The following is a 23,856-nucleotide window of genomic DNA, read 5'->3' as shown; positions in this document are numbered from 1 at the left end:
TTCAGTTCACTTGTGAGGTGTATTTGCAGCAAATATGCTCTTTACAACTACAACAAAAAAATATTTTCACGGTAAAATTATGGTCACTATCCCCTCAGCTCTTAGACTCTTAAAAAAGAAGCAGAATGGAATTCAAGGTTCTGTTCTTTTCCTCATTTTACTTAATTACACAAGCTTGTAATGGTTTGTTTCCTGAAAGGCTATGTTCATCTTTCAGATAAAAACTGATGCAGCTGAAATGACACACAATATCTGCCATGGAATACTGAACTCCTAGAGCCCAAGAAAAATGCTGAGTATTAAAAGCTCAGATAAGGGAGAAAACAGTGAAAGAGTATTTTATTGACTTGAAAAAAATTAAAATGAAATTTTATATTCAGTCTATTCCCAGTCATCATAAACAAAATTTTCATTTTAGGAAAAATTATTCTACCAGTTCACATCTCAAATACTGGTGCCGTATTATATACCAGAGACTGGAAAATATGGCTTTAAATATACATAAAGTATTAGGACATGGAATATATAGATCTGTATCTTCATCCTAAGTAAAGGAGAAAAAAATTACATAATTCTTAGAAAGGAGTCATGATTGAGGATTGTCATGAAAGTTACCAGTTTGTAAGCCATGTTTTATAGTATGAAAGAATAATTGTGTATTTTCAAAACTGCTGGTATACTACAAGACAGCAATAACGTGGAAACAACTATAAAGTTGAGAAATCCTACAAAAAGTTTAATTATTAAATTTGAAATAATTTTGCTTTTGAAAATACACATTTATCATTAGTACCAACTATTGGTCATTCATTTTTTTAGGTGGAAATAGTTTATAGAATGCTCTTCTCAAATATGAAGATAAAAAACTACGTTATCAGCTAGCTGGTACTATGGTAACACCTCCAGGAAATTGTGTCCACTTGATTATAGTCAACCCGACATTCTGCATTTGGAATTGGGTAATTTACCATTGTTTGAACTACTAATCTTGAGCTGCATACTCTATTAAGTTATTGCCTACAGAACTGGGTTGAAGAAAGCTTTGACTTTGTGTGTAACTGATTGGTATGGCACAAAAAAGTAAGTTCTACTGTAGAACTGAGTCCAGAAAAAAAACAAACATCTTTTCCTTCAAAATAATATTTCACTGTAAATAGTTTAATGCCCATCATGTGATATTAATTCATCAGCTCTGCAATGTGATTCCAAGGCTTTCATGGTATAGATATCCTGAGGCAGTTCTGACTTGCGTCGCACAAGAGGACGATCTTTTTTCTGATCTTTCTGTGCCTGAAATCAAAATGGAACAAAGTTAACCAAAAATATTAATCACTGAACAATTACTTTAAAATATTTCTTCCATATCAGTATGTTCAGTTTCCTTTCAGGGACTGAAATAAAATAAGGAAAAAAGTTTTTACTGTCTCCCGTTTATTCCACCAGCTATCCAGTCTCAAGTCTTGAAACAATTTCTTTTTACTAAGAAGAAAATAAAATTAAAAAAAAAAGAGCTGCTAGCATTTACGATGCTACTACCATGATTGTCCCTTGATTATAACCTTCCTTAAAATAAAAAAAAACCTCTCCTTTTAACATTTTGTGTTTCTCTACATCCTAGATAAATGATCTTAGTTTCTTTCATGCTTGCACCATTCACATATCTGAAAAATTAAGGTTCTCCTGTGTTAGAGTACTGATGCTCTGTCAAAACCAGACAATATTCCTGTCAAAGTATCATCAAACTAAATAATGATGCCTTCATACAGTCCTCATGTCCTTCTCATCTACCCTAATTCAGCTGTTAGATCACTGATGTTAATTCATGTTCTTTAACAAATCATCCTCAAAGTCTTCAGAGTTGTCTGCACGAACACAAACCTAATAAGATGACTGAGAAAGGTGACTGATTTTCTGCAGATATTCTCATCCCCCCGCATGCCCTCCCTTCCCTATCTGTTACGCTGTCCCATACATAGGAGCTCAGTTAGGTCTGCACTTTCTCACCCTGTACAATTTCATTTAACCCACACAACTGCAATCTGTAAGTGGTGTCACCTCACATTTCTCACCCTCTTTCTCAGGTACACTGAACGTTCCATGATAAATCTGGCATGCTGCTGTTTGGTTCTTCTCACACAGAAAAGCAACCATTTATTCTCACTCTTTTTTTCTTCCTTTGTTCCCCAAGAGCCCTATAATAGGACTCAAATATAAAAAAAAAAGGCCCATATAAAAACTGAGCAGCTTTTACTTTGCCTTTGTTTCACTACCATGTTCACAAAGTTAGTAATACATGGTGGCCAAATTCAGCTTTACCAGAGTCCAGTATAGAAGAAAAGCTGTAGTCCAGTACAGAAGAAAAGCCGTTCTACTTTCCTCAGCCATTCTAGCAGCACCTCTTCAATACTGACACACTACTGCTACATTCCAAACCTCCAACAAAGCCTTACTTTCACTGAAACTGTATAGAACTTGACATAGTTCTCACTTCTCAAGTTTGGTTTTAAGAACACTAGATTTTGCTTTTGACTTAATTTTTTTTTTTTTTTTAAACTGGTAACTGTTGTAGATCGTTTTAACATCAATTTCTGATAGTACTTAGCAAGGGATATGTAGTTCTCTCTAGTGTCCACTCATAAATTTAAGAATCCTACCTGCATTTAGCCTGCTATCTACAGTACCCTAAACCTTAATCAATCTTTTTCCTCTCTAGCGAGCCACTTACCAATCCTCTTGCTTTATACTTCTCAGAGGTATCTCTAAGTTTCTGTTAATAGTAACTCCTGCTTCAAAACATTCCATTAGCTCTGCTAAGATAGGATCTGTATCTTTGAAAAATCTCATTTACCTCTTGCACACTTTCTGAACAGAGAAAAGCAGGAAAGCATGCACCTGGAGTGATGGTTAAAGAATGCTTCAACGGTTCTAAACTAAGTTTTGGAATTTTATTTATTTTTACAATTTGTTTCTTTTCCATTAGCTTCACTGCAATCCACTCCAGAAGTGACTGTTTAAAAGCCAGCCATCACAGAGCATAACTTTGAGGCATACATATATATTTTTTAACTTCATCCTACTGGATGCGAAATGACATATTTCTTATAATACATCAAATACGATAATGCAGAAATATAATTTTAATTATTTACTGAATTCTACAAAATTAATGTGGAACGTTATGCTCACCATATGCTTATTTTCATTAAATTCCTTGTCTGATTCTTTTGTTTAAATTAACAGAATTTATCTCCTATCTCAACCACTCTTTGAGATCACTTCTCTGGTCTCAAAAATTGCTGGATATAGAAGTATTCATATTACTGACATTCTACCAGACATCTTAGTGATATTGCAGTGCTCCCTGTTACCTCACCATCTTCCATTAGCTCCTAGTTCAAATAGTTCTCCAAATGTCTATTTTTAATGTCAGGACTCTTGTTCCATTTAACTGAATATAAAAAAATCCTGAAGATCACTAAGCATTAGCTAAAGACAAAAAGGTTGGAATGGCCTTGAGACTCTGCCTTTTACTAGGTAATGGAACATGACAGATGGTGGATTGAGGAAAACAGCCTACATGTAAGCAAGACAAGTTTAATGGCGGACACTTCATTAATTTTGTCAGAATATAGTAGCTTTAGCCAAAAAGAAGGCTCTGAATAACAGACAAAAGAAATGTCATCATTAGAATCTGACTACTTTAAATGTTTTTTAATAAACAAAACTGGTATGTACAGAATAGAACACTGGATTTTAGCCATATTTTTAATTATCCTTAAAGCATAGCCTTTGTTTCTGTCATGACTCAGACAGCTATTTCTAAGTTGAAAGGAAACAAAACCTTTGCAGAACTATCTAGAGAGACCCATACAGCAGACCCACAGGCATAACTGTATATAATAATATATTCTTTGCTGCTACAGTATCACTTTAAAGTCGCAGCTCTAATGAAGTTTATTACTTTAGGAGACAACAGTAAGAGATGAAAATGTAACTCAAATTCATTTATAGGATTAACAAAATAAATAAAATTAAGAGCAACTATGCCAGATTTATAATTTACTAATTCAATTTGTAATGAGTGCTTTATTATTTTCACATAGTTTTACCTGACAAGCCTCTTCTTTCACTGTCTTTTTCAGCATCTGCAAATCTTCAATTAAAGGCCCATCTGTTTCCATTGCAACAGGACTGTTCATCAAACTCGTGTCACTATATGTTGGGTACTAATAAAATGCAAAGTGTTAAAATTATCATTCTTAGTAGTAATACCTACACACTAAGAGTGATTTAGAGCACCTGAATGTTATAATTGAGATTAGCTTATTATCTTATGTTTCTAGGTACCAAGTAATAAATTTCCTCCCAAGTGCACATGAAAGATGGAGAAAAATAGAACTCCAATACTTTCATTTTGACAGAAATGTCCTGTTGAAAAATACAGTCAGAATACAAAAATTATGCTTTATCTGAGACTGAATTTTAAAATATATTCAGATTTTGCCAGTATTGATTTTCTGTTCTGGCAACTGAAACCCTATTAATACATTGTCTAGTGATTTACGATCAGTGTAGCAACCTAAACACAATGATTTAACTTGCTGGTGCAATTTTGTATTTGTAAAGAAAATATACTGTTAAAAAACCAATTTGGTTAATACAGATGTAAAATAATTTCAAAATGAAATACTTGCTTAAGACAGAGAAGTTTAATAAAGCAGCCATTCAAGTATTTTGTGAATTAAAAAAGCTATGAAAACAACTGTATAGTATCTAAAGTTTGCTGTAAACTAGATCAAAATATTGCAATCTCAATGGTTTATCAATAGTTTAAATTCTATTTTAATTCAGATGAGATGTGGTCTTTAAACCAAAACTCATTTATGAACACCCACAGGCACTTTCTCAACCATTTTTCTTCAAAAATATTTTAGTATCTAAGTGTACCCATAATATAATGCATGTTAGATGACACTGACTGCAAGGATTTAACAAATTATCAAGATCTAAAAATCTTAAAATGCATTCTTATGCCATGTAGAGTAAGGAATAGCTCTGAACAAGGATTGTCAGTAAATAGACAAAGTAAACATTAATAGAAATTCAGGGTGGGAAGTGGAACTGCTAAAATCCATTACAGAGTATGCTAGAAGCGCCTATACACTTATGTCAATTCTTTATTCAGGGGAGCATTTGGTGTTCAAATTAATCATATTTTAAATTGCTTGCAATTACCAGCTTTCTTCAAGACTACTGTACAGAATATACTGTATACAGGTTGTGCTTACCAGTTTCGGAAAACGTACTGAGTTATAAAGTTAATTGGGAAGACAAGCAATTTTACTCTGTAGTACTGCGTATTTTACTACCACAAGTCTACCCACTTCTTTAGTCGGATGCATAGTTCACCATTTGTTTTAGGAAGTGACCGTGTATATCAAACACTCTTCAACCAGGGCTTTTGTATGGACTATCTGATTAGAGAACGTTCTGTCACTGAAAAACCATTGCTACTTTCATTACACATAGTTCTTTTTAAATTCATTCAACTGATCTATTGTCAATAGTGGTACCAATTGATTTGAACATGTTTTATTTGAGCACACTAGTAGTTGTTCCCCGAGAAATGCCACAAGAGGAAATAAACATTTATGAAATTCCTTCTCCTTTGAAAAAAAAGATGACCCCATAATTTGTTTTAAAATAGCACTGAGATCATAAAGTGTCCTGATTCCATTTATAGAGTACCATTACTCAATCTTCCACCACTTAAACTCAGAGTTGCAAAGACACAGTACAGTAAGTTTCTTGCTGCAAAGTAATTGAAACTTTTTTTTCCTCATAGCAGCAAGTCAGCATGATTGAGATAAAGAAAAATGACCTTTCATTAAAAAATAAAAATAGCATTCCCCAAGCAATGGGAGGGTGGGTAAGTGGGGGAGAAATCCAGGTTGAACCATCCCATGATCTCAAAATAAGTAGTCTAAAGGAACCTTTCTTTATCAAATTTTCAATAATATCAAGTTACTTCAACAAGTGCCTGACAGGATGTTTTCCTTTTTAGCAAGAACCTGACGTGCAGGTCCATCAGAAGACCAGCCCATTGCAAATACAAAAACAAATGCAGCAGACAAGAATGTACAATATTACTTTAATCCATTTGACACAGAGGAAAACTGACCAGTCATAACTCACAGTTTGCAGAAAGATCTCTTTTGTAATATATTGTTTGCAAAACAGCTTTTCAAGAGAAACCACTTATGGCATCTCTATATTTTCCATAATTTTGCACAATAACTTTTCAAACCGCAATACAGTATATCTCCTATTATAAGAAAAGGAAAAAGTACTTCACATCATATTTTTCAGAAACCTTTTTTGTTCTTTTTAAATAATTACTTGCACAAGAGAAAGGTTACAAATTTTAAAAGTACTTTTATTGTATATCTTTCATAATACAATTAGTGAAATTGCTTTATTTCCATGATCAGTCAGACCTGTTTCCCCCACTGATATTTAACAAAACTAAAGTATTTAAACATGAACATGTTATGTTAATCTTTTCTAAATACCTGGGGATTTGATTTGGCTAGATTTTCTATTTTAACCCATGCTTCTTCCCGTTCCTTCAATTTTAGCTTCTCTCTGAAAAAAAAGTTTAAAAGCAAAAATAGCAAAAGAAGCTTGGTGAATCTTGTATCACAACTTATGTACATTTTCTTAAATATGAAAAATTTCACCAGAACAAATTATTTGTCTATGCTTGTTCCAGCTTACCACCCAAAACACCACTTACTGTTGACAGGACAATTTGCATTATATCAATACCCCATGATCTAAAAACAACATTAAAAGGAAACAGAAACAAGAACACCAATGCAGTTATGAAAGCAACAAACCAACTGATACCAATTAGTCTTTTGTAACTGTGTTAAAATGGTTACAACTCAAAAGTTTTGATTTTTTTTTTTTTTTTTTTTTAAAACTTTTTAATATATAAAGGGCAGGGATTCTTATTGTCAGCCCAACTGCTTCAGGTAATAATTTGAAATAAAACACCCAGAGAAATTTTGTATTGAACACTAAAAAGAAGCGAAAAGGTTTGATTCTTTATTCAGGAGTTGGACTCGATGATCCATATGGGTCCCTTCCAACTCGGGATATTCTACGATTCTGTGATTTATGCCTGATGTAATTTAAATTTTAAAAATTGTTTTTCCCCATTCTAATATATAATCAACTTCATGCACAGACTAGAACAAACACGTTTGCAAGGTGGCAGAGTTTAAAAGGGCTTTTAGCTCAAGAGTGCTTGAAAAAGGCTTTCAGACTTCAAAACACTGAGCAGATGATCCATACTTAAAAACAAGTCTACACAAAATTTGTCTCCAACTTTTCATTAAGCTAGGTTTGGAGTGGGGTAGAAGGACGCCCACCCCATCTAAACTGTGGTGCGGTGAGGGATTTTATTTTGCTTTGATGTAATCCTTAGTACTCTGCCTGCCTTAGTTCACACAACCAAACAACCACCAACCAACCAACAACAACAAAAAAACAACCCCCCAAAACAACCAAAAAAGCCAACAGGCCTAAAACAAACAAAGAGAACAAAGGAGAAAAGACTGCTTTCTAATTTAAAATGGGTTCTACTTATTCGCTATAAGGGAAGAGAGAGATGTATAGTCTTTGTTCTTTTAAAAACAAAAAAGAAATTTTCACATTTTGATATGTATCTTAAAAATTTATGCTGTACTACAAGCTTATTTCTACTGAAATTGTTATAAGTGCCTTCAAAATTTGGGCAAGTTCATCCACATTAGGAATTCATATTGCTTCCAGTATATTGTTTTAATATAGGTGTATAATTTGAAACATTACTTAAGGGAATCCTTGGTCACTTTGAAATTAAAAATGGAATTCAAATTGATGTATTTTCAATACTGCCTTTCTAACTATGCTCCCCAGTTTCTAAAATAAGCACCAAATGATTAATACATTTGACTTCTGGGTCTCAAAATTATGTCTAACGGGAAAAAGAGGAACAGAAGATAAGTGACATTATTATCATAAGATTTAGCTGCATTTTTGGGCATAAACCAGAAAAGTTCTAGCTTCCAATTCCCTGCTGTTTCACTGGCCTGTGCAGGAATGTACTAAACTCATCAGGATTCTTCTGGCAAATAATGTATTACAAAAAAGTGACAACTTTGTCTTGGAGAATTTCTAGAAAAACATGCACATGTGCACACACAATGCAATGCTGAAAACACACAAAAAGTGTTTTGGGAAGAACCGAGTGGCAACATGAGAGAAAACAACACTGGGTAAATAAAGCATGCTAAAATAAACACAGGATGTAAACTAAGCTGTTCAAGAGATCTTTTACGCTGGGCTCCGTGATTAGCAGCATCTTTCTCCAGAAATTACTTTTCATCAGGAAGATGGTGATGTGCAGCAAAGACTACATGAAGCACCCTATTCTGAAGATTTTAAAGAGTTCATATATGAGAAATTTCACCAAGTGAATTTTGAGACTTGTACTGTAATCAAATGGGCACAACTTCCCAGTAGAGAGACAGTAGTTTTTCAGAGCTAAAGCACTCTGAACAAATTATTCAAGAACAGACAGACACACTGACATAAAAACTTACTTCAGTTTTTCTGCTTTAAATTGCTGTGTGCAGTCATCGAACAGTTTTTGGTTCATCTCCATGAAGAGTTTCAGAGCATTGTATATCAAGCCATGTATTGTCCTATAAGTAAAACTTCTGGTTGAAACTCAGAGTACTTTAAACTTTGAAATCTATTTTTTCCTGGTCAACAGAGGCCAATAGCCTACATAACTGGAAAATTACATCATTTCAGAAAAAAATGGAAACAACACTAGTTAATGGAAGTTTCAGTCCACCCTCAGAAGGGCTAACATGAGTGCTAAAATCACCAGTTTACTTACGCTATGGTACTAGTCACACACACTTTTGAAGCTTGAACTTAATTTTTAATACTATGTGTATCAGAGGACTAGGTTTGAAATTTAGTAGCTGACACTAACCAAACTACAGTTATTACAGAAAATGCAAGATGGTGTTAAAGTTATTGATACAAGTAACTTACTGGAACTGACAAATCAAAGGAACTACAAGGGGCCTAGAAAAGACACCATTCATTTTGAGAACTGCCACACAGCAACAGCACTTACTTCAACACAATTTTGCCAGGACTCTCTGGAAAAGTGTTAGAAAAGTGATGTGGAAAACAACAGAAAAAAGGATCAAAAAACCCCATGTGACTTATGAAGCACTTACTTCTACAGAGTAATTTGCAATTCTAGTCTAATCTCTTACTGATTATTACAACCAAAGAAAGAAGCAATCAGTTAAGTGATTACTTTGTATCATGCATGTGTTGCAAGTGAGAGTGCAGCTGTACTGGGTAGCATGACTTTGCTCAGAACAAAATGACTGCATGGCCTTGAAAGCCAGAAAAATAACTGACAATCCATATTGACTATGTAGAATTGCATCACTGAATCACAGTTTATTAATAAGTACATTATTTGTTACTGCTTACAACCAGTGATAGTAATCAATCACTTTAACATCACTTTATCTTCCATTTCTTTTCTGATGTTTAGTGGCAGATTTATTAGGTATTTTTGGCCGACCCCTCATCAGTCCTCAGTTCACAGCCAGCACTAGACTGTGATACTTTTACCATCCCAGCAGTTGCACAACAGCTCAAACAAAGAGGCCCTTCACAATGGAACAGCTGCAGAAAGGAGCTGACCAGGACTGTTTTCATGCGTAAGTACTATGTTATTGTGGGGAAAAAAAGTTAAAATAGTCAATGGAGAAAGAAAACAGTAAACAGAAAAGGGGAAAAAAAAACACAAGAAAAGTAAAGGAAAATAGAAGTCCTGATCTACAACACATTCCACTAGAATTTAGAAGAAATGCAAATGAGCAAAGGGGTTAGATATCAGAAATCATAGCTTGTGTCTTTAGAAATATCTGAACTATGGATTAGTGCCAAACTTATATTAATAAAGTGTCATGGATTAGATGTACTGAAAGTTTTTGTTTAATTAAAAAAGGAAAAAACTCTATCCTCTTCTTCATTTCTTAATATTTAATATTTTGACTACAGTAATCTCCTCCTTACCCAGTAACTTTAATGTCATAGAATAAACAGCTTAGCACATTTAAAACTATCAATTCAAAGATAAGATCTGAACCACTTTTCAAGCCTAAACTAGACATAAAAGAAGGCACAATTTTATTTGTACAAATGTTTCTTACTTGTTCCAATGTGTCTTTGAATTCCGGTACAAGGATGGAAACATGATGGGTAAAATCTTTGCTGCATTATCACTAATTAAACTCATAATATACTCATTATTCCAGTAGTATAATGCTCGCTCTGCCACCTAAGACAACATGGAAAAAAGGAACACTTCTTCAGACAATCCCTTAAAGATCATATAATAGAAACATTTGGTAAAAATAATTGAAAGGTAAAAAAAATTGTAACAGATTTGAATTTTTGTATCATGAACTGAAAGCTACTCATGGAAGGACAGAAAAACTACTTTTTCTTCAACAGAAGATTCAAGCAGAGACATGTTCTCCCCCAGAGAAAGAGTATCTGTAGAACTCTATCATAACTAGTGAAATGCAAACAGTACATAATGAAAAGGTTCAGGTGCTTCTGAAAGGTGCTTTTAAAAGTGGTATGCCTAACATAAGAGCTTAAGTGAATTAGCCAATATGAACTCATGTATTATGCTCTTGGAAAGAAATTATGCTAAAATTTGGATACCCCATTTTTGCCAGAGTTGAAGACTTTTTGCAAGAAATAAAATTAAGTATATTGAACAGCAGCAAATAATACCAAGTTCACTCTATAAAAATTCTCATCGGATTGTACATTCAGGAAGTACAGACCTGAAAGTGTGGACTGGACACACATTTGGCTAGCTGTCTGAAGAGAGGCTCCATAACTTTTACAAATTCAGATGGTTCAATAACATCTAAAATTTCTTCTAGTTCATTTAAAAACATGACTTCTTTTGGACTGTGAGTCTTTGGCCAGTATTTCAGCAGTGCCATTACAACCTGTAGAAGCAAAGTGAACATAGTTTTCATAAGAACTTGGCTTTGCCTTGTACTAAATCTCATGTCATTAAGAAGTGCAATGTTTTAAACAGAACAAAACCCTCAAATTTCTTGTCCCACGTGACAGTAGCAATCAGATGTGGCTCAGTCACAGAAATAACAGCTGATAAGGCTAAAAACATTTTCTTAGGAGACAGTTATACCGTTAAAAAACTTGTTCAATCAGAAGACTAGAGGAAGTAACCTGACATCTATCTTAACGTGACCATCAACTCAAAGTGCAAATTTGCTGCTGTATGATGGGAAAAATATCTGCCACTTAAGTGACAGCAGTTTTCAAGCTCTTATTTCTTGGAGGAACACTTCAAGGCTCAAGAAATTAAGCTCTATCACTATATTTTAAGGAAAGACAATAAATACCCAGACTGACAGGTGACTGACTACTCCAGGCAGATTACTGTTACACATTAAGTTTTATTTAATTGACTACATTACTATAATCACAGTCTTAAGGGGATCCATAAAATGTGATACAGAAAAGGAAGCAGTCTCTCAGAGGGCTCACAAGTATTCAGAAAGAATCTACACATCCGTGAGTAAGGTCTCTGAATTGAAAACCAGTTTCATCTATTGAATATGTAAGTTGAAGAACTTAAGTCTGAAGAGTGATATCAGTTTAGAAGTTAATATATTTAGACATTGTACTTATTAATGGAGTTATCAATTACATCATCATTTATTAAGTAACTTCAAAAATATGCAAAATTATACTGAAGGCGTAATGAATACTGTGCTATTAGTAATATTCAAATAAGACTTTTCAAATAATATTTCAAAATGATTGACATATCGCTCCATTTTAGATATTTTTATAAGAAATTAGTATGTTCTTGAAAGCACAAGTTTGGAAATGCTTTTGTTTTGTGGTTAAAGACTAAAAAAACAGGGCTTAGGACTCTAAGTCACTGGAGGTTCAGGACATTTGCGTTCCTATGTCAGACAGTAATTTTAACTAGTGGTGTTTTGATAAAGTAAACCAATGCAACCCAATTCTTTCCCTCTCGTTCTGCATTCTGACTTACTTTCTATGAGTATGCAGGAAACTTTGTATTTCAGTACCTTTTTCTCTGAAATTTAACTTTCATCTGGCAACTGCACTATTAAAATCTTGTATTGTACCTCTTTTTAAATCAATACAATTTAACTATTTCAACAGATTTTTTGAAAACTGTATAGCTTATGATTGTTCTTAGCTTGTCTGATTAATACTAATTAAAGCATCCCATATTTTAAAAATAATACTCTGGGAATAAGAAACGCAACGGAAGTACTTTTATCTTCATGATGCAACATACTCTTGGAGACAAAACCATAGCACAGACTGTTTGAAATTAAATTCTTGCTCACTGCTGACTGTACATAAAGCAACCTAAAAAGTCACATAAAGAACAAAAATATGACAGTGTTCGTCTAGTTCTAGATGTAGAACTGAAGAAAAAAGGCACAGAATTCTTGGAAAAAAAACACACAAGCAAAACCCACAACAACCCTCTCCTAAAAAGCTTCTATACAGCTTTGATGTAGTTTAAGTTACAACAATCCATTAGCCTTTGTCTTAAGACACCAAACTCTCTCTCTTATTTAGAAAAAGAGAGCATTATTTTCTGAAATGGATGATACTTTTACAAAAGTCCAGATTTTTTTAAGCTTAAAAACTACAAGTAAAATTTAACACAATCAATGAAATAATACCTCAATGAGAAATCAGCGTATGTTTATTGTATGTATCCATATAATTGTCGGAGTAGATACTATGTCATTAATGAAGCCTTGGGAAATTTACACAGATTTTATTAAATAAGATGTAAAAATGTCTTATCTGACAATTACGAGGGGAAACAAAGGCTTTTATTTTGTAATGACTGGAATTTTGGAAGGGGAACTTAGCACATGCATTACTCACTGTGATTAAAAAATGTTGTAAGCGTTATGTACTAATTTGGGATAAAAAAGGAAAAAACTTGGATTTGTATTAGTTCAAATTCGTACTAGGAAATATGTAACATCCCAGTTGATATTTGGAAGAAAGGTAAGATTTCAAGATCTCATATGGCACAAATGTCAGAATGTACAAGACGTGGTATTTTAAAGACTAGAAGCTCCAAGTAGAAGAGAATTCTTGCTCAGTTGCACACTGCTTTAAGATTCAGTTTCCATTTTACAATGGAAACAGTTATAATCTAATTCTAAATCACTTTCATTATTAGCAATTGTTTACAGATTGCAACTTAGTGATTAAATGTGTTGGCTTAGTGATGCAAAACACTATATACTATGTAGGACAGTGAGTATTCATCTCTTCAGCTATATGCAGCCAGACCAAAGTCTGTTTTTGTTTATGTCCAAATTGGTATTTGATTCAAAAGGAGTCAGGATCTGACTCAAAAGCCTTGCATCAGTACGTAGCTGTGTGCCAGAAATCTGTGCTCTAGCATATCATCAGCTTCTCAACACAGCACAGTTCAGGCAAGCAAGCATCTGACTAAACTGCTTCTGCATCAACTGTCTCAGATCTAGTCAGCCAGAACAAAATAAGCACAATAAAATCTCTTCTGTTTGTTAAAAGATATAATTTTCAAGTTGCATTAATTCATTTTGAGCATTCCAAACGGTTGCTGAGAAAAAAAATCAACTCGATAAACCAAAATGATTAAATATTTGACTCTTCTGATTAAAAACAATCACCTATCAATACTTTGTTCCTAAAACCTCTTTAAGCAGTCTACAGATGAAAGAGATTAATATTCCAAAAACATATAATAGCAAGATAAACTTACTGGTTCTGTAAGTGTGCTGTCCTTTTCCAAAAACTGAACTACACAGTACGCCAGCTAAAATAAAAGAATATTTTATTAACGCTTGTGAAACTGAACACACTTTGAAATCAGTAGTATAACTGGAGAACACTACTGAATCCAGATAAAAACAACAGTTTTTCTGTAATTTTACAAGGTTATTTGGCAGACAATTTAAAAAACAACAAAAGAGTACATATGCTTTAACAATTTTTCCCCAGCTATCTCAAGTCTGTACTCATCTTCTGGGTTATAATAGGAACATACACTTTCAACTGTTGAAAGACTTGTATACTGTCTCTTGAGAAAGCCAGAATTCACAAGAGGGGGAGAAAGGCTTGAACAGAAATTAACCTGTTCTCTCATTATACAGTGGATCAGTGATCAGAATTGATAAATTGTTACCAGAAAACAAGGAGATACAAAAAGATAGGGTTAGTAAGACCGATTCTTTCTAATATGAATTAGGATACTGAAGTGATTCTTAATATACAAAGAGAAGATAACAAAAGCGGAGAAGAGACTACGAACAAGCAGTTACAAATCTGGGGAAGCCGCCTCACTGCTAAATGATTCTATCCTCTGATAAAGATACGCTATTAAACAGTATGAAATCAACATGAAAACAGACTTTTGGACAAAGGATCACACTGTTTACTCACATCTACTACATCTTTGCTCAAATGCCCTGCTTGTTTTTACATAGTTTTTGCTTTGCTGATTTTAATTAAAGAAACTTAATTCTAAAGCAAATGAGAAATCCATGTCCTAGAAGTTCTCCTTCATATAAATGTAATTGCTCACTTTAATACAATGAACTCCAGAACTTCCCTGAGGCAAATAGTCAGAAGCCAGCACTGCAAAGCCTGAATCAGCTCCTGCTGGAGAGGCAATAGCCTGTGTATCTGCTGGTGCCTCCTTTGGTTTGTCAAGAAGGAAGATTAAAAACCTCTCCTCTTGTTACCAATAGGGAAACAGTCACTTTGCAAATCATCTCTAAATGAGATTCTTGCATGGGAATGGGAATTTGCACCTATTTTTGGTGATGAAATCAATCCGCAAATTACTGTTCTATTTGAGATTTCATCTTTCTGTTATGTAGAAAAAGTTTACAGATCTCTTGGAAATGAACACGAAGGAATAGACTATGAAGCTGAGAAAACAAATCTATCTTCTTAAAGTCCACACACATGTGGAATAGCAAAAATTATCTCCTAGTTGGCCTTATCTAGGCTGCTGGTGAAAAGCTAGAGAATGCAATATCTGATTTAGTTACAAAAAGATGAAAATTTGAAGCGTCTTTACTTAAGATGTCTTTTTTTTTTTAAACTGTAACAGTACAGTTGTAAATAGGTTTAATTTTACATTAACTGGTAATTTATTCCCCTTTCTGTATTTGTGAATTAGATTTTTTTTTTCTATCTTGTACTTCACATTTCAACTCATTTCCTCTTTTCAATCATAGAAAAGAAAATTGCGATTTTAAATTCTAAAGTGCTTTCCACTTGCTAACATTTTGGTGTCCCATATTGGTTTAAAAATATTTTGAACTTCATCACCTAAGTTAGTCAAAAAAGCACAGAACAGTTGTAAATCTTAAGATTTGCTATAATATGAGAAAGTGAACTAGTAATAACTATGTGTATTACTTTCAAGCAGATGCAAGATTAGATTGAATTAGTGTTTACCAACTTCACTTCTAAGCATGATACTTTGTGCCTAGACAGTCAACTATTACATCCCTTGCACTCGCCAACAATCCCAAAGTAAAATTTTTAAATAGCAGTATCACTGCACATATCAAACAGCTTAAATGTTTTTTCTAATGTTTTTTCATTTATCGAAGTTAAGCTAGTTAGCACAATTCCTTCCTTGGTTTTGATGACTACTACCAAGGAATCCGCCCAGGTAATCTGAGGAATGTACAAAGATTACTATAGCTAGCGTTCTCCGTTACTCTAAAGAAAATTTAAATTGATTATAGAAATTAGCTTTCATCACATATATCTGGACTTGTCAGTGCAATCTTTCTGAATATCTGCTGCTGTTTCAATGTGAATTTATGACTTTACTTTGGTATTTCACACAATTCATTTGAAGTGTCTTATTTCATTCAGTAAGATATGTCATAGAAGACAGGCAACCCTATGTCTACTTCTTGCTGATATGAATGCAAGTCAGTAGAAGGCGTAGAAGAATTAGTTTATGAAGTAAGGGGAACAGAAACACCAATCCATCTCAGGTAGGTTAGAACAGAAGGTGTCAATCATAGCAGACCTTTGCACTTTTTATGTTATTAAGAATAGCACCAGACAAAACTTACCTGTGGATGGTAAACACTGAGTGATTTCACTTTGTGCAGTGGTAACAAAACCTTCAATAAGAATATTTTGTGCTCTTCTTTTAATGGTAAGGCAAATCCATTAATTATGCTGTCAGGGAAAGAAATTAAAAAATAAAAGTCAGCAATTACTCAAAAACTGCACTACTGTACAGCATGTACCAAACCCTTGTTTTCATAGCACATTTGAGAACTCCTGGAAAACAGTGTAGCAGAAAAATGTACAGATTCCACATGCACCAGACACCATTTTTGATCCAGCTCTTTAAAGAGCACAAATAAATAGAACAGTCAAATCAACATCTGCCCACACCTCACCCAAATCTTTCACAGGTCCTAAATTCTTCTTCCAAGCAACACATACGACTATGTTAGCACTTCAGATTCCAATTTTTGTTATGAACTACTCACTACAAACAAAGCTTTGAATACATATTCCTATCAGCATCGTCACCGAATTAAAGAATGAACCTGAGACTGAATATTGGAGAGATCGACCCAGGACAGCAAACAAGGGAGAAAAAAAACATGGACTGCTAAAATACTTGTAGAACCCATCCCCATCAATATCAGCCCATCAGTATAGCATGTTTACAGCGCAGAAGCCTTATTTAAGCGATACAAATTTTGATTTGGAAACCTGAGGGGAATTTCTTTTTTTTTTTTTTTTTTTAAACAAAGTTAACACTTATAGCCAACCTAAAAAACCTAAAGTGAAAAAGTCAGTGACAGTAAGTTTTGCAGATTTAGCTCCATATTTCAGTTTTAGACAGTCTTCAGTATATCTTGATCAGTATTACTTCATTACTTTTATAGCACATAGATGTAATGATAGATTTGTAACTTCAGTTAATCATTGAATATTAGTTGAAAATGAAATAATTATTCCAGGCAGACATGTAGACATAGGGAATTTACAAAACATCTTTTCAATTTAGACAGCATCCTGGGCTGCACTATGAACAGAGCTGCTGGCAGGTTGAGGGAAGTGATCCATCCCCTCTGCTTAGCACTAGTGAGACACATCTGGAGTGGTGGGTTCAGTTCTAGGCTCCCCAGGACTGGAAAGATACGGACATAAAATGGAGAGAGTCCAGCAAAGTGCCATGAAGATGACTAAGGGACTGGAGCATCTGACATACCCATAAAGGCTGAGAGAGCTGGGACTGTTCAGCCTTGGGAAGAGAAGAAGCTCTTATCAATGTGTAACAGTATCAGATGAGACTGTGAAAACAGTTGCTCTTCTTAATGATGCACAATGAAAAGGCAAGAGGCAAGGGGCACAAATTGAAACAGGAAGTTTCACGCAGAAGAAAAATCCCTTTTTAATCTCAGGGTTGTCCAACACGGAAGAGGTTGCCCAGAGATCTTGTGGTCTCCACCCCTGGTGATATTCAAAGCTTGACTGTCCATGGCCCTGAACAACCCACTCTCACCGACTACATCCTGAGCAGAGGGGCAGGACTAGATGATATCCACAGGTCTCTGCCAACTTGATTCATTATCTGAGCCTGTGAAATTTACGTATTTCTAAAATTAAGTGACATTACACTGTTATTTTTACATGCAAAGATACAAAAAGAATGTAAAGTAAAAATTAGCTATGCTTTTAAAGTGTATTATGTATATAAAATAAAAGCTTGCACATGGATGAGAGAAATCAGTTGATAAAAACCACACCAGTTTTGACTGGGCTATCAGCTTTATGTTGTACAATTCTAGTTTCAAGGGCTTTCAGATGCATCACTGAAGTTTACTATAAGGAGATTAATAGAAGGCTTCTGAGAACTTACAACCTATCTGTCCTGCCTGTGTTTACCTGCTACACATTTAGTAAAGTTGGAAGAATTTTTAAACAAATTGCAATTAGTTACACATTAATCACAGCTGCATTACAACTAATCTTAATCACAAGGTTCCTAAGCTAGAAAATAAGACTTAAAAATATGATATAAAAAACTGTCACACCCCAAAAATGTTGCTGTAACATTGAAGTTTTTGCTCCATTTCTGCACTCTTATACAAAATTTATCCTCAGCTACAGCTTTGCCATGTGCTAGGAAGCTATTTTCATCTTGTCTCATAACAATTTGCAATCCCCAACTCAATCTTTAAAGCCTCCTCTGAGGATGAAGCAAGTCTAATTAGACAAAACCTACAACTTACCTTCCCAGTATTTCCAGTAATTCTGCTATGCCATTGTGATGTTCCGTTTCATAAATAAACCTAAATAAATGAAAAGTTTTACTCAGTTACTGCCAAAAAGAGATGCAAGTCTACCACCAAGATTGCCATTTAACATTATAGGTAGCCTTCACCTCCCCAGTTTCAGTCACTCAGTAGAAAGAAAACAAGCACACAGTGGAAGAGAAACTTTGCAGAGTTCACCAGAACAATTTAGCAGTCTTACAAACTCTTCTGAAGACAGTGACACTTTGTGTTCTTGAAGCCCCTGTTCTGCAGAAGACATGAACGCTCCATACAGAAATAAATCAAGAGCACATCAAGCTGCTTTCAACCTTCACGCTTGCTCTTTTCCCCCACATTTAACAATAGTACACTCATTTGAGCCTTTTCCAATCATACTCCATGCCATTTCAATAATGCAGAACTGAACACAGCAAACAATGGTTTAAATATTAAAATAACACAGAGCAACTGGCATAATCAAATGCCGTGACTCAACCTTCTATAGCACATGCAAGCACAAGGTGTTCAAAGAGTTACTGCTTATGGATCTAAAGAGCTATTTGGCATTACAGATTCCTATGTACACAAAAGGCTCTGTAATAAACCGAGGAAGTCAAATTTTCCTGAATTTTCTTGTGACAGAACACTAATTTACCATGCAATCACCTTTCCTGCATTTTTCCCAATTGCCTGAATGTAAGTTTATTGAAAAACTTCTATGCACAACTTCAGGTATTTTACAAATAATTATCAAAATTTTTACTTACTAGAAGATAATATCAATTTCATTTATTAGAAAATTGTTTCCTATTTGAAAACTTGTCATAGACCAACATACTAAAAACTACTTTTAATCCAGAGTATTTGATATGACTTTTTTCTCCTTAAAATGCTCTCTATATAATTCAGGACAATATTAAGCAAAACTAAAGACAATGATATGAAAACCTTAAGACTAAATAAGCAGGAACATATTGGCTTAATAATTTTTTAAAAATATATATTTCATAGTAGAAAAAATAAGATTAGCATACCATGGGGACAGAATTTATGTAATTTTGATTAGTGGCTAAAAGACAAAGATCACACACTTCTGTTTCTTACTAGGCTTATGTAAAAAGACTTGCAGGAAAAAGTATAAGAAAATGAAGTATTTTGAAAAATTCTACACATACTTTAAGAGTTTGTCATGTACAATCCCTTAATTCAAGACAGAAGTTGACACAGCTTTCCTCCCTGGTGTTCATATTCATGAGTTTACAATCAAATGCAAAAAGTTTCAACTTACAGCTCAAAAATATTACATAAATGAGACTTTTTCTGTTTGATTTTCTTCCCTACAACTTAGTAGAGAAATGTCATTTGCACTGTAGAAATAACCTCATCTCTCATATAAATTTCAGAGTGAAAAAATATGGAAAACTATAATAGTTTGCATTCTTTGTAATGAAGTCAATTTAATGGCTAGAACATTTCTCAGTCTTCCAAAAGCCACACACCAGAACCATCTGTGTTTGAAGACTTTGCTTCTGCTACCCCTGAAAGTAAAGCGCAAAAAGTAGCAAGTAAAAAGAAAAGTTCAGAAATGAATTATATACATATATTTTTACCTGAGGACATACTGGCTCTAGACATGGCCAGTCAAGAGCTCCTGTCTGCAGGAGAGTGAAGGCTTCCCAATTATTTTGAAGTAGCTCCTCTCTATCTCTTCTAAAGGCTCACTTGTTACCACATACAGAGAAGATAAGCAGCTGGTACTGCTGGTGCCATTCATGGAATGGTACCCAGTATATGGCAGCTTTTTTGCTAGTTTCTTAAATGGGTAGTGTCATACATTCATTGTGGGTAGAAAACAGAGGCATGATGGAAGGAGTGTAAAACAATCACAGTATAATGACTTGTGGAAAAGTGTACCAAAGCTAGAAGCCCCCCCCCCCCCCAAAAAAAAAGCTATAAAATGCATTACCTATAAAATATATTATTAATTTGTTTCCGAATGTAAGCTCTCAGGCCTAAGAATTTCCCGTATATTCTGTGAAGAGTTGTTTTGAGAAAATCTCTTTCACGAGGATCTTCACTGTCAAAAAGCTCTAAAAGCTGCAAAGAGGAAAAAAGAAAAGATGCACTTTACCTGAACCTAATGCATTGTAAGATAATATGGATTTGGAGCTTGAAGTTAAATTTTTTTTTTTTTTAAAACCTTACCTGTAATACAAATTTCTGATCAATATATTTCTTAGCTATATTAGGTTGGAAATCTGGAGATTCTAAAAACCTTAAGAAAAATTCATAAACAAGCTGAAAAAAAAGTCCGACAAAAAACAGTATTAGTTTTTTAAACAAGAAACCATTTTATAAGCAGTACATTACCAAAATTACTAATTAGTTGCTCAGAACAGGACTGTTTTTATTTATATTTGTATAGCACACTTTTTTTTTTAAATTTATGTTGCACACAATGAAAGCTTTGCTCCTGCCCTCCCAATGCAGTATGTTTTTATCTAGAGCAAGAACTTTAGGTTCTTTAAATTGCATTCAAATTCTGCTGAGCTCCATTGCTAGATTTTCCTCATGAGACCCAGAATAATCTAATATTCATCATGCTCAGAAGTACGTGTTTTGAAAATTCTCTGTTCTCCTCTGTTTGTCATAGTACCTCTCAAAGCCAGAACTATGCCAGAGTCAGATCAAAGCAAATAGTGACAACCTGAAGCTCATTTAAGTCACAGCAGCTGCATCTGTACTGCAAGAAACAGCAAGCCTTTAACCTCCAATACACTAATGTTTTTTTTGGAAAAGATTATGTGTAAATTCAAGAAGTATTTTAGGTATAGCAGAGAAATGCAATTGACTTACAGATATAAACACCTAACCTAAGTCATTTTGAGTGAATAAATAATGATTTTAACGTTAAAATTCTGTTAAATTACAAATTCCTAGTCTTCTTTAAGTACCTGTAGATGAGGCCACGCAGCTTCTAAAGTTGGTTCATCTTCCTCTGGATCAAATTCTGCTCCCGTTGGATTGGAAGAAGGTGGTAATGTTCGAAACATATTAACTGCAAACTGAAATCACACGAGCCTTTAAGAGCTTTGAAACAAATGAATGATTATAAAAGATTTCAAAGACAGTTTTCACTGAGAATTCTTAACATGACCTATTTAGTTAACATTTGCAAAATTGCAAGATATGTAAGCTGGCAATTTCAACAAAAACAAGGTAAATTTATTCTTCTTTAAAGATTTTAAACTTGGAGAACAGTCTTCCATGAAATATTCTTGAAAGCACAAACTTATGGACAGGATGTTTTATGTCATCTCTTTAGACACATATAAACACGCACATTTTAAAAGCCCAAGCAAATATATATATATATATATATATATATATATATATATAAATGTTTAGACAAATATTTTTATATATACACTGTAAAGGGCCTCACAACAACCTTCAATAGTAGAAGTCAGAACCAGAGCTGCAAAACAAATATTACCTGCAACTATTCTGTAAATTATTATCGCTTTCAAATCATACTCTGGGTGTACAAATATGGAAACATTTCAAAAACAAATTGCTCTGTTCCCCTCCTAGTGGTACTTCTCTTAAACCATGCCCATTTACATCATGGGGGCACTGAGAGGGGAGAAATGCACAATCTTGAATCTTTTACTTCATCTGAGCTCTCAAAGCCCTGAAAACGGTTTGGCATCCTCATGGAAGAGGAGCAGACTACAAAGATGAATTGCTTTTCAAGGTTCATATACACAACCACACATGCACACAAGTACAAAGGTATAAATATATTTTGTGCTGTCAAGTGTTTGTCTAGATGCAGATTTGTAATGTGAGTGAATCAAAGTAGCACTTGCCACAAAGCCCTTTAAAAATTATTAGGGATTTGAAACGCTCTTCAAGACAAAAAAAAGTTTTTTAAAATCTTAAAAGGTAAAAAGCATCAAAGTAAAGGTAAAATTTAAGGAACTTCTGCATATCTCAAGGTCAGAAATATTCTAGGGAAGATGGGTGCTGATTGTGCTCCTGCGCATTGTGCATTGATCACCACAGGTACTGTCAGACTGATGATTTTGAAACAAATTTTGACACAGAACACTTTTCTAAGAGGTCCTCTTCTAGGTAAAACCACTTCATCACTGAATGCATGTTGCTTGTACTATTTTTTGAATGTAAATAAAAATACACATGATCAGATATAATCACAATTGCATCAATACATACAATACGTATAATCATAAATGAAAGTACAACACATCTGTTAGCTGAAAAAAATTTTGCACGATTTTTGGGATAAATTTAGCACATTCTCAAGAGTAATCTTACCTACAATGGCTTAGTACAGATTTAAAAAGTCTGCGGTACCCTCACTTCTCCACCTGAAATGACAGCTGGCTTCTTCATGGAGAAGAAAGGACCAACTAGCTAGTGACTCAAATGGTTGTTCTGTCACCCCTGAGCAGTTAACGATTAAACCTTTTACTGAGCAAGTTGCAGGGAACAGGTTTCCATGCATGCCAGTAAGAAAACCGGAAAAATCCTTTATCTGTAAATGTAAAGACAGCTACAGCTGTCAATACCAAGAGAGTAATTCCTCAATTCCACTTGTAATCCAGAGTATTAGGCAGGGCAGATGTTGGTAGGAGACAACACTGATGAGCAAATAGAAAAATGCAATCTATTTAGCCATGTAAGTGCATCCAATAGAGACTTTTGGTTCTGTTTTGTTGCTTGCTTATTTGTTATCAAACCAGTACCAAGCAGCCTAAACTTATTTTTGAACAACGAAAAATACAGATCAATTCAAGTTATGGTCCTAAACCGCATCCTCTACTTCAAAACGATTCTTTGATATAAATGCTTCAGATTGAACACACTGCAGAAATGAAAAGATTGCCAAAATAAAAGAAGTGGGTTACTATTCTAACCTTCCATAACAATCAAGTATATTAGGCTACATACAGAAACTCTTTAAGGCTTTTCCTACTTATTCGAGCATTGTAACAGATCGGGGAATCTTTTTGCAAAAATTTAGGGGAAACCTGAAAAATACATTTCCTAAGTCTGGCGAAGTAAGATACAACAGATTTCCCAGGAAAAAGAAAATTCTTTGCAAAAGGCTACATCACCAGGAGCAGCAGAACCATTTACTGAGCCTTTTCATGAAAGCCAATCCTTGGCTCAGCAAACATGCCAGTACAGGGCATTTGCACAACTAGCTAGAAAAAAAAAAAAGATTACTCCATTGGAATTTGCACCGAACTGAATGTTTTATTTGAGGATGCAAAAGAACATTTTATTTAATTCATCAGCTGAGATGCTCCTAAGCTCTCAACAATTA

At 34.2% G+C, this 23,856-nt stretch overlaps 1 protein-coding gene across 5 annotated transcripts in view; it reads right to left on the bottom strand.

The window, feature by feature from the left end:
* Positions 1-315: 315 nt before the first annotated feature.
* PPP2R5C (protein phosphatase 2 regulatory subunit B'gamma) overlaps positions 316-23,856 on the bottom strand; it is a 79,854-nt gene continuing 56,313 nt past the window's right edge. For 3 of the 5 annotated variants that reach the window (XM_035551237.2, XM_035551241.2, XM_035551239.2), the window contains 12 exons: positions 21,455-21,565; positions 20,706-20,798; positions 20,467-20,597; positions 18,477-18,536; positions 16,293-16,401; positions 13,952-14,005; positions 10,944-11,114; positions 10,299-10,426; positions 8,652-8,753; positions 6,573-6,645; positions 4,110-4,226; positions 316-1,290 (listed from right to left, as the gene is read on the bottom strand). In XM_035551237.2, coding sequence (XP_035407130.1) covers positions 1,159-1,290; positions 4,110-4,226; positions 6,573-6,645; positions 8,652-8,753; positions 10,299-10,426; positions 10,944-11,114; positions 13,952-14,005; positions 16,293-16,401; positions 18,477-18,536; positions 20,467-20,597; positions 20,706-20,798; positions 21,455-21,565 — 1,281 coding nt within the window. In that variant the 3' untranslated portion in view covers positions 316-1,158. The remainder of the gene's footprint in view (positions 1,291-4,109; positions 4,227-6,572; positions 6,646-8,651; positions 8,754-10,298; positions 10,427-10,943; positions 11,115-13,951; positions 14,006-16,292; positions 16,402-18,476; positions 18,537-20,466; positions 20,598-20,705; positions 20,799-21,454; positions 21,566-23,856) is intronic. The other 2 variants (XM_035551238.2, XM_035551240.2) reach the window with 1 other exon arrangement.

The sequence above is a fragment of the Cygnus atratus genome, chromosome 5 (genome assembly GCF_013377495.2).
Source record: "Cygnus atratus isolate AKBS03 ecotype Queensland, Australia chromosome 5, CAtr_DNAZoo_HiC_assembly, whole genome shotgun sequence".
NCBI lineage: Eukaryota > Metazoa > Chordata > Aves > Anseriformes > Anatidae > Cygnus > Cygnus atratus.
The sequence above is the reverse complement of the archived record's forward strand: the minus strand, read 5'-3'. Positions and strand labels throughout refer to the sequence as shown.